The sequence below is a fragment of the Capra hircus genome, chromosome 7 (assembly GCF_001704415.2).
Source record: "Capra hircus breed San Clemente chromosome 7, ASM170441v1, whole genome shotgun sequence".
Classification (NCBI taxonomy): domain Eukaryota; kingdom Metazoa; phylum Chordata; class Mammalia; order Artiodactyla; family Bovidae; genus Capra; species Capra hircus.
The window spans coordinates 1001317-1013408 of NC_030814.1; the positions used below are offsets into that span (position 1 = coordinate 1001317).

Below are 12092 nucleotides of genomic sequence, written 5' to 3' on the forward strand. Positions count from 1 at the left end.
TGGGAGGAAATATTTGCAAGTGATATAACTGACAAGAGATTAATTTCCAAAAATATGCAAACAGCTCATGAAGCTCAATATTAAAAAAAAAAAAAAAAAAAACTCCAAACAACCCAATCAAAAAACGGGCAGGGATCTAACTAGACTTTTCTTCACAGAAAACATACTAATGACCAACAGGCACATGAAAAGATGTTCAACATCACTAATTATCAGAGAAATGCAAATCCATACCATAATGAGGTATCATTTCATGCTAGTTGGAATGATCTTCATCAAAAAGTCTCCAAATGCAGGAGGGAGAGTGGAAGAAAATGAACCCTCCTACGCTGGTGGTAGGAATGTAAATTGGTGCAGCCACTGTGAAGAACGGTGTGGCGTTTCCTTAAAAACTTAAAATAGAGTTACCACATAATCTAGCAATTCCACTCCTGGGCATGTATCTGGAAAAGACGAAAAGTCTAATTCAAAAAGATATATGACCCCAGTGTTCACAGCAGCTCTATTTACAATAGCCCAAACATGGAAGCTACCTAAGTGTCCACTGACAGATGAATGGATAAGGAAGATGTGATATATTTGTGTGTATACATATGTGTGTGTGTGTATATATTGTTAAGTCGCTTATTCGTGTCCGGCTCTCTGCAGCACTGTGGACTGTAGCCTGCCAGGCTCCTCTGTCCAAGGGACTCTCCAGGAAAGAATACTGGAATGGGTTGCCATGCCCTCCTCCGGGGGATCTTCTGGCCCCAGGGATCAAACCTTCGTCTCTTACATCTCCTGCATTGGCAGGCAGATTCTTTACCATTAGCACCACCTGGGAAGCCCCAAAATGTGGTACATCCACACAATGGAATATTACCAGTGGTTTAAAAAAGCGCTATCAAGCTATCTTCCTCCATGAAGAGTCATCGAGGAAACTTAAACACATTTTGCTAAGTGATAGAAGCCAGTCTGAAGGGTTCAATGCTGCCTAATTCCACCAAACAGCACTTTAGAAAAGGCTCATGGTTTTTATGTAGACAGTAAAAAGATCAGAGGATGCCAATACTTGCATCAGAAATGAGCCCTAATGCAAAGGATGAACTTCAGTTAATGATAACATATCAATATTGGCCCATCAAGTATAACAAATGCACCTTACTAAAACAAGCTGTTAGTAACATGGGAAACTGTGGTTGTGCTGGAATGAGGGGATACATGAGAACTCTGTACTTTCTGCTCAGGTATCTCTGTAAGCATTAAAACTACCCTGTTAATTTCAAAAATTAAACTCATGAACAAAAGGTATTCAACACATTTAGGGGCATTTTGAATTTGTTTCTTATTTTGAGTAAAACTGCTGCACCTAATTTCCTCTGCCCACTCCTTTTTTGTTCTTCTTTTCTGTTAATGTTTACAAAAATGTTAACCTGTGTAAAGAGGAGTAATCCAAGGTGCCTTCCAGAGTAGTTCTTTTTTGCATATGAAGGTAAAGTATTCTTCATAGAAAGTGGGCAAATATTTCCTTCAGTTATTAATCCAATTAAAAATAATGAGTGCTAAACTAAAATTACCAACCAAAATACCAAAGATGAGCAAGACAGAGGTCCCCACCTTTTTCCATGAGAGGAAATCCACTCTGCTCATTTTAAGAGAAAAAGAGTCCTGGGAACACAAAAGTCAAACACACTGATGTACTGGAACCAACTATACCAAATGAGTTCCTAATGTCAGGAACATATATTGCGAGTAAAACAGTGATAATATTGCGAGCTAGGGTGATTGAAGAATCGTGAATCCTTGAGAGTGGAAGATTGGGGAAAAACATCATTAAAACTTTCCTTGCAGGGAAGCGGATTAGAGGGACCATCAAAAGCACAGAAAATAGTATGCGTAACTTCATGGTCATAAGGACATCATGTGGCAAGTATTTACTGTAACCTGGTAGTAATTCTGATGCTGCATCGTCATTAAAAAGTGAGGTACCCAAAGAGCGCAGGTATAAAGCAAGTGAGAAAACTTCAAGCAGTTGCTGTGCTGGTTACATCCTGCATCTGTTTCTTAGAAGGGCTTTGAAGTTCACAGTATATGGGCAGATTGAGGTGTGCAGAGACATGAAAAAGTCACGGTTGGTATGGCATAAGCATTCTCTTTGGAGACATGAAAGAGCTTTGGTTTACAATCATCTGTAGCACTGTTCTACATAAGATAGTGTTAAAGGGCAAGGGGTGGAGCATTTTAAATTATTACCACAAGAGCAAAGGACACCATGAAGAAAAGCAATGAACCACTGTGTAGCCAAGAAGGCCTCTTTTAGGAAGAAAGTGCAAGAGGGAACACCATGCCAACACGAATGATCAATAGTGTGTCTCCGTCAAGACAGCAAGACCCATCAGAGCCTCCAGATAAAAAATCTGAAATAGCAGCAGGAAGCAGTTTTCATGATTAAAAGAGAAGATGACATAGCTCCAAAATGTTCTCAATTACTATGGTGCTTGCCAGCACCACTTTTCCAGGTAATCCAAATGCAGAGTCCAGGATCTTGGTGAGAGGTCACCGGGGTATGAATACACGAACTCAGCAGGAGATGAACTGAGTGAGAAGCCGAGAGAGCGACGTCGGCGGCAAGAGCTAAACGCAAGGACACCAGAGCAGCCGCAGCAAGAGCCCAGCCAAGGGCGCCGCCCCCGTGCTGGGGCGATCGGGTAGCCGCTGAGGCCGGGCGGAGCGCCGCGGCGCCTGGGTGCCAGCTCCATTGCTTTGAGGAGTGTTGCTCAGCCATAACAAGGAATGAAGGAATACCATTTTCAGCAATATGGCTGGACCTAGATATAAGCCTGGTGGGCTGCAGTCCATGGGGTCTCGAAGAGTCAGACATGACTGAGCGACTTCACTTTCACTTTTCACTTTCATGCATTGGAAAAGGACATGGCAACCCACTCCAGTGCTCTTGCCTGGAGAATCCCAGGGACGGGGGAGCCTGGTGGGCTGCCGTCTATGGGGTCGCGCAGAGTCGGACACGACTGAAGCGACTTAGCAGCAGCAGAGATTATCACCTAAGTCATGCAGAGAAAGACAAATATCTTACAATAACGTTTATGTGCGGAATCTAAAAAAAGAAAACCCACAAATTAACTCAGTTGCAAAACAGAGTCAGACATGCAGACATAGGAAGCAAATCTCATATGATCAAAGGGGACAGTGGTGTGGAGACATAGAGAGTATGGGGGCCGCAGATGCACATTACCAGATACAAAATAGATGAGCCAGGACTTGCTGAAGAGCACAGGAGACTGTACTCAGTGTCCCATCATAACCTGTAATAGGAAAGAGTCTGACAAAAGGGGTGTATATATGTGTAACCGAATCACTTGGCTGCATACCTGAAAGTGAAAGAATGTTGTGAGTCGACTCGACTTCAATGAAAATAAATGATAAAGTATGAACAAATTAGTAAAATGTAGACAATGAAAATAAACCTGTATTAAAATTTAAAAGCCATATATTTTTGTTTGCTTCTTTTATCTTCCCAATAACAGAGAAAACTGGGTCTCAGGACCTTAGGGATGGGGAGGCACGTGCACCTTCCTGCTGCATGGACCGAAGTGGTGTACCTGGCTCAGTGCAAAGGAGAAGTCCAGGACGGTATGTCCACTGGCCGAGCTCTGCTCAGTCACTCTAAGTGGTTTGGATCACCAGTGAAGGCATAATTTGGTAGCTGTAATATTTAGAGACTGTGCAGGAGCCAAGGAAAATTTGCCTTTCTTGTATTGAAATATATGCAATGTTTCATTATGAAAGTTCCTTTTGTAATTTTGAATTTATGAATTTGGCTGCTCAACTTTCTAATTATGAAATTGTTTTAAAAACTTTTGCTCAGCAGAGTCCTTATTGCTTTTTTCCAAAATTAGTAACTAATTAAAAAGTAATATAAAATGTCATTTAGTGATTTTCAATTACAGTAGGCATTATACTTTAGAGAAACTTGTTTTGGCATTTTATAACTCTTACTCATAAAACATTAACCAAATGGCCATTTATTTCTTCACTTGTTTTAAACAGCCATTTTACTCATTACCTTTTCATTTATCACTTCTTATTTCTGTGTTGCCTTTTAAACCGCCCTCCAACCAATCTAAAAAAGAAATTAAGAAACATTACTTTTTAGGAAATAGAGTTCCTTCTATCATTAACTTAAATTTTATGTGTATGCCTTTTAAAATGAGTTTAGAATGATATCCAGATGAGGTCAGAGAGTATTTCGCCACATAAATTGGGGTTTGTAGTGCTATCTGGGTGGAGGAGGCAGTGGTAACCCGCTCCAGTACTCTTGCCTGGCAAATCCCATGGGCAGAGGAGCCTGGTAGGCTGCAGTCCATGGGGTCACTAGGAGTCAGGACACGACTGAGCGACTTTACTTTCACTTTTCACTTTCATGCATTGGAGAAGGAAATGGCAACCCACTCCAGTGTTCTTGCCTGGAGAATCCCAGGGACGGGGGAGCCTGGTGGGCTGCCATCTCTGGGATTGCACGGAGTCGGACACGACTGAAGCGACTTAGCAGCAGCAGCAGCAGAAGTGCTATCTGGGAGCTTTCAAGCAGTAGGAAGAATAAGAATGATTCTGCATCTAACTTGCTTTTACGGCCTTCCCTCACAGTGCTGTCCACAGCCTGGCCCTGTAAAATGTTTTAAATGATACTGAGGCAAGCAGTCTTGACTCACCAGCAACCACTTGCTCTTCCTTGTCACTTAACCTCAGTTTTATTCGAAACAGCTGCTCAAAATCTTTGTACAGGTACATTCTTGGAGAGATTGTGAGTTTGGTTCAAGATCCCCATAATAAAATATTTCAATGAAGTGAGTCACATGAAGTTCTTTGTTTCATGGTGCTTTTAAGAGCTATATTTATACTACATTATGGTCTATCAACTGTGCAATAGCTTGTCTGAAAAATGCACATACCTTGATTAAAAAAGAATGCTTTTGGGAAAGTGGCACTTGCTAGGCTTGCTAGATGTTGGATTACTAAAAACCTTCAATTAAAAAAAAGAAAAGAAAAGCTGCAGTATCTGCAAAGCACGATAAGTAAAGTGCAGTATGGCTGCAATGACGGGAGGTGCAGCTTTCTCAGGGCCTTCATTGTACATTCGTCTTTGTTCAGCTCCACTGGCCTTATTCCCTCCACTTCTCTGTTTATAGCGCTTCTGTTGACACTTCTTTGTCATCTGGTTCTGTCCGATTTCCCCACCATTGTGTGACGGTGCTGGCGGTAAAGAACCCACCTGCCAGTACAGGAGACTGGGAGATGCAAGTCTGATCCCTGGGTCGAGAAGAAGCCTGGAGGAGGACACGGCAACCCACTCCAGTGCTCTGGCCTGGAAAGTCCCGTGGGCAGAGGGGCCTGGCGGGCTCCAGTCCACAGGATTGCAAACAGCTGGACAGGACTAAGCAACTGAGCACAGCACGCACATATACGTGCCCTGACCTACCTTTGTTGGCTGGAAGAGCTGGACCGCCTTCCTAGGGCGCCTCTCTTTCCTCGCCTCTCTCCCGCCCTTCCCCGCCTCTGTAGTCTCAAGGGGGCGACTCAATCGCCCTTTCTGATCTAGCCTTGGAAGTCACACAGCGTCACAGAATGGCCCTTCCTATTGGTTGAAGCCGTCACAAGGCCTGCTCAGCTTCGAGGGGAAGGGGGCATAGACCTCATCTCTCGATGGGAGGGATGTCCAAGACTGCGAATATTTTAAAGCCACAATGTGGTTTTGGTGACTGATTATAAGACTTAATTGTAGCATGTAGAAAAACAGCATGATTTATAAATTATGTTTCTACTTGTCAATATTTCAGAAGCTTTAAATATGCTCTATGCTTCCTTGGACCATGCTGTCTTTGATTGCGATCATCTGCCTGCCTTATTTTTTGTTGCGGAATCAGTTCTATACAGACTCTGCTGTGATGCATTCCAAAAGGCATACTTATACTCGGTTGAAATCAAGCTGGCAAAGGTATGTTTTAAGGTGATTCCAATGTGTATTTTTTTATTGGAGGCTAATTACTTTACAATATTGTATTGGTTTTGCCAATGTGTTTTAATTGTTACATGTACTACATCTGGCCACACGATACCTGTTTCAGCTTCCAAACAGGCCATTTGGTTTTATTACAGAATATTCTCTTGTTTGGTAGTTTATTTTAATCTCTAAATATGGATACTACATTATTACCTGATATGCAAATAGAGATAGCTGGAGAAAATAGAGTTTTGCCAACTATGTAAGAAAATAACATTTAACTAAGAATCAAGTTTGTACTTATTTCTGAGTGTATATAGCTTTCTATCTATTTTAAGGATTACTGAATGCCAGTTTTCCATTTAAAAATGCTGACTGATATACTCTTTAAATGTTGCCCAATTTGAGAAGACAGATTGTTATCTCAGTACTCCATGTCATTTCATAGCTGTAGGGTGGGAAACATACTCATGTAGCTCATGTTTCATGAGCTCCTAGAAGACAGTGTTCACTTCTGTGATGATCAGGTTGCCTGCTGCAAAGTTCATTATTAGTCGAAGAAATTTAGCTTAACCACTGGTTTTATTGCAAAGAAAAACCAGGAGAATAATTTCTTTATGAATAAAGAAAATATATCTGTATGTATACATTTTAGTTGACATATATGTATATACATATCATTTGAAATTAAGTACAGTATTATTTCAAAAAATATATTTTCCCTTCTTTACTTTTGATTATGAAATTTTGATTATGTTAGAAAGTGGGCATGAAGATATTAATTAGTCATCCAGGGCATTTTGGAAGACACTGTATTTCAGACCCTATAAGTTAAGTCTAGATTGTCTCTGATATGTTTTGGGGTAAAAGATTTATGGACACCAGGCAAGAAACAGGACATAATAGAAACTGAACATGCAAAGAACTGGGGCTTTGCATAGAACAGCTGGGGGCAAAGAGACAAGTAAAATTACAATGTCCTTTTCTTCTTTCTTTATTTCCCAAACTGTTCATTATAGCAATACCCAAGAGCTTCTATTTATGTAATTATTTGGGGGTTGCAAAATACAGTATATGCATTACTATGTAAAGAGGGTCAGCGTTAGGGCCAGTTTATGGCGGAAAGAGTGGAGGAGAAACGTGGATCGAGTGCGTGCCACTTTTCTCCTTTCCTTCTCATCCTCTTCGGTGACCTTTTCCCATTTCTTGCCTTTTATGTTTCTGCCAGCAAGAAAAATGGCTATAAAATGAAGCTCTAGTCATTGTGTACATTGCTTATAATTTACATATACCATGGATTCACTTAATTTAAAAAGATTCCCATATCCTCTCATCTGAGTGGTTAGACTATTTGCATTGCTTTAGATGTATTAGAAATGATAGCTTGTTTAATCTTCACAATAATCCTAAAAGGTAAGTCAATTATTATCCACCATTCCGCAGACTAGGCAAGGAGACTGTGAGTTGATTACGCAAGGTCTCAGCAGGGAAGATTCTGAAGCCCAGGGTCCCATGGACTCTCAGCCATGAGTCCCCTCGTTTACCTGGGCTCCCAGATGTACGAGAGCTTCTCTGCTGCCTCAGGCTGACTCGGTTTCCCTGGCGGCTCAGCTGGGAAAGAATCTGCTTGCAATGTGGGAGACCTGGGTTCTGTCCCTGGCTGAGGAAGATCCCCTGGAGAAGGGAATGGCAACCCACTCCAGTATTCTGGCCTGGAGAATTCCATGGACAGAGGAGCCTGGCACGTTGCAGTCCATGGAGTCGCAAGTGTCAGACACAACTGAGCAACTAAACCTACCTGCCTATCAGACTGACTGATTTGAATGCTTGCTTTTCATAGTTGTAGATAATATAGATTGGCTCGGAGAAAGCAGCATGCTTTATAAGTGCCTTTGATTTCAGGCAAGAAGCCATTTCAATCATCCACCTTTTCTTTGCAGGAATTTCATTAAATATCTACTAGTCAGTTGGATGCTTCCTTTTCGATTTTTTTCTCGTTGACAGAACAGTGTATTTAAGGGTATTGCCTTGGAGTCATTGCTCAGCTTCGTACACAGCATTCTGTTTCTCTTTTGACAAAAAAATAGGTAGCTCCTGCTTGGGAAAAGACAGAAATACCTGATTCCTAATTTTACTTATTTTCACATTTTGTGCATATTCTTCCCTCATCTGAGTATAAAATCTTAACTACTGGAGTCTATTTATTAAAGCACCATTAGTTTAATATATATGCAAGCTATATACATATAGATAAACCATATATAAACTATAGTTTAATGTATTTTTTTCACATAATTGCTATTTATCTATCTATTTTGGGGTACGTTGGTTCTGGGCTTCTTTGTGGCTCAGACGGTAGAGTCTGCCTGACAATTCAGGAGACACAGGTTCAGTCCCTGGGTTGGGAAGATACTCTGGAGTAGGAAATGGAAACCAGCTCCAGTATTCTTGTCTGGAGAATCCATGGACAGAGGAGCCTGGCAGGGGCTACAGTCCATGGGGTTGTGAGGAGTCGACACAGCTGAGCAACTGATGCTTCCGCTTTGGCGCTGGGTCTCCACTGCTGCACGGACCTCCTCCAGCTGTGTTGAGTGGAGGCCACTCTCTGGTTGTGGCATGCAGGCTTCTCATTGTGGAGGCTTCTCTGTTGCAGAGCGCGGGCCCTCAGGTGCGCTGGCCTCAGTACTTGTGGCACGTGGGCTCAGTAGTTGCAGTGCCTGGGCTTAGTTGCCCCCGCAGCACACAGAATCTTCCCAGACCAGGGATTGAATCTGTGTCCCCTGCGTTGGCAAGTGGATTCTTAACCACTAGACCACCAGGAACGTCCAGTTTAAATAGATAGGAATATGAACAGTGTTCTTCAAGCTTCTATAAAGAACATGAAACACATAATCAACTATTAAAATGTAATACATAATAAATATTATTCACCATTTCTATTTCACAATTAGATAACAGTCAGAGAAATGAAGATAAGGGATGAAAAGAGAAGGAAAGGGATTAAAGAGCAAAGGAAGACAAGATGGGCAGGCAGAGAGAGAAACTGACAGGCGGAACTTTACTCTAGGAGGCAAAGCTTAAGTTGTCAAGCTGCAGAGAAAGTATGTACACCACTGAAACATGAAGACGAATGCGCGGGGAGTTCAGAATTCTTCAGGGATAAGGAAACGGCAGGTTTTTCAGTAAAAGCTTAGCTTTTCAGAATATTGCAGATGAAAGCTTTTAAAAACCATTTTCCAAGTATAGTCATATAAAGTTTTGCTTTGGGATCAGGGGAAACTCACGATCAAACTGCTATATAATCCAGCAGTTATGCAAGCTGATACAGTTGTTGATCACGTATTTTTCTCTTTTGACCCATGTTAAATTTTTAAAGTCTTGTTTTCAGTATCCTTCTCTGGTCCCTTCAAAATCTTAGATTATTCTTCTTCTGGTGAATTTATTATTTCTGACTTTAATATTCTCACTTAGACTATTGCAGTGTTCTTTCGAATAGTCTGTTGATTTCCACTTCCTTCGTATCTGACATCAGTCTTTTGGAGAAGCATAGTACTATATCAGAGTGCTTTATATGAAGAGATCCCTTGGCATGACATAAATATTTTATTTATTTATGAACATGTACTGTAAATCATGCATGTTTATAAGTTATGGATACATTTGTAAACATTCATGATGCATTCTCAAATTTATTTTAATGATTGAAATTTTTGATAAAAATATTTGGAAATCACTGCTATAATTGAAAGTTTGTGTGTTTTGAAGCAATACACACAGTCCTGGGTTCAAAACCCAATGATGCCACTCATTTGCTTAATAATCTTGTGTGAAGCACTGAGACGTATTAGGATTATCTTTTGAGTTTAATTTTGTCTTTTTACATGTAGATCTAATAATGCTCTGCATTGTGGCAAAGAGGATTTTGATATATGATCTTGACAGTGATATAGGGATAGTTATGTTATTATTTGGTACTTTCCTGTAATCTGATGATTTAACAATTTAGGCATTTATATTCCATTTATTACTATAGTCTGTTTTTTTTTCTTACTTTTCATGAAATCTTACATATTTTTTGTAGATATTTCAATTCTGTTGTCTATGTAAAACAGTTTTAGCTATGCTAAGCCGCTTCAGTCATGTCCGACTCTGTGCGACCCCACAGACGGCAGCCCACCAGGCTCCCCCATCCCTGGGATTCTCCAGGCAAGAACACTGGAGTGGGTTGCCATTGCCTTCTCCAATGCATGAAAGTGAAAAGTGAAAGTGACGTCGCTCACTCGTGTCCGACTCTTAGCGACCCCATGGACTGCAGCCCACCAGGCTCCTCCATCCATGGGATTTTCCAGGCAAGAGTGCTGGAGTGGGGTGCCATTGCCTTCTCCGAGTTTTAGCTATACATGTGTTTTAAACTTCACAGAAGTAAGACACTAAATTGTTCATTTAGTAATGACATTGTGTGAGTGTGTATGTTTGTATGTAATTTTATGAGGAAATCACACTCTGCACTGGCAGCATATTTCTCAAAGCTGTTACAGTCCAGCACACACACAGCACACATTCATATACACACTGAAACAGGGTGCTGTGCAGTGCACTGTGGTATTCCCTCTTATTTTAAAATCCCCTTTCATTGATTTCATGACTCACTTAAGGGGCATGACTTGCAATTGGAAAGATACTGTTCTAAAGGAGATAGAACAAAATAGCATTCCATATTGGTCATTATATGTAATGGAGAAATGATTTATAAACTTTTTTTTTTCTGCTGAGCCAGTATTTCAACCTTGATATAAATGTTTTAAAGTTATTTCAAAAGCACATAATCTCAAGTGAATTTGAAAGTGTTTCATCAAAAGCAATGGTAATAATAAAATGGTTTGTTTTCCTTATGGTTTTTAAACATTTATTGATGTAACACAAAAATCTTTTTTCTTTCTCTTTTGACAGATTGGCTATTTGGTCTTCTTACGACTTTTTATATATTTCCTTCACGGTCACCTGGAAAATTTTAAACAACATTTACTTAGGCTTCAACCGTATTTATATGGTAGGCTGTCTTTTATTTTCCATACTTGTAAATGTTTTATGGTATATTTTGAGAAGCTCAGACTATCACTCTAAAGAGTATAAGCTGTATTTTATTTTTTGTGAAAGGTGATATGTGCAGTGTTGAAGCGGACAGCTTCTAGGCAAGACTGCATGGGTTTTATGTTTAAATTTCCTGCTTAACTAAGCATCTGACCTTGTCTGTGACTCAGTTTTTTCATCTGTAATAGTATCTGGCTTACTGAATTTCAAGTCAAATTCATATTTTAGTCAGGTAACCCTAGTGGTGGTGTAGATGCCGGACTGGAGAAAGGAGAGGGTGGACGCAGGGGTCTGTTAGCTGTGATGTTAGAACAGGCAAGAGATTAAAGGTATGAGCTTCTGCAATCGGGATACATAGAGTAAAATAATTTTGAAAAGTATTTAGAAGATAAAGAAAAATTGGACTTGGTGATCACATAGATCTAAGCTGTATAAGGGAAAGTGAGCAATTTAGGATGAATCTCAAGTTTTACATATTGACTAGTAAGGTCAAGGTAATGGTACTCTGAACTGAAAAGATTCTGGAGAAACCCTGGACATATTGAATTTGGAGGTCACTCAGGTGTATATACCCAGTTGGGAGCATGTTTGAAATTGGGGAATAAGTAAGCCTGGGAATCACTTATTTCAGAGGTATTAACATGGATAATTTAACAGTCATCATTGTTAATGTGGATGAGGTAAACCGGGACTGGGAGGTGGTGGGGGGGAGACATTTATTCTAGGAATAAAGTCTTGGGCAATGTAAACAGTTAATAGATCATTGGAGTAACAGATATCAACTAGGAGAAGAGAATTAGGAGAAACAGGAGGGAGCGATACAGAAATCAAAACAGCAGAGATTCAGGAAGGTCACCATTATGGAGAGCTATAAAAGTCTTAAACAATACGAGCTCTGCGAGCAGCGATGCGTTCCTACAATCAGAAAGTCGTTGTTCTCGGGAGCAGTCCCCAGTGGAAGCACGGTTCAGACTGGAAGGAAGCCGAGTGGAGGGAAAGTTTAATG

General features: G+C 40.5%; 1 protein-coding gene and 1 pseudogene across 1 annotated transcript in view; one reads left to right on the top strand and one right to left on the bottom strand.

Moving 5' to 3' along the window:
• TMEM232 (transmembrane protein 232) overlaps positions 1–12092 on the top strand; it is a 258845-nt gene that overhangs the window by 30626 nt on the left and 216127 nt on the right. The window contains exons 4-6 of the mRNA XM_013965812.2: positions 3522–3627; positions 5832–5989; positions 10946–11045. Of these exons, the coding sequence (XP_013821266.2) occupies positions 3522–3627; positions 5832–5989; positions 10946–11045 (364 nt within the window). The remainder of the gene's footprint in view (positions 1–3521; positions 3628–5831; positions 5990–10945; positions 11046–12092) is intronic.
• Positions 1510–2764, bottom strand: LOC102183871 (annotated as a pseudogene).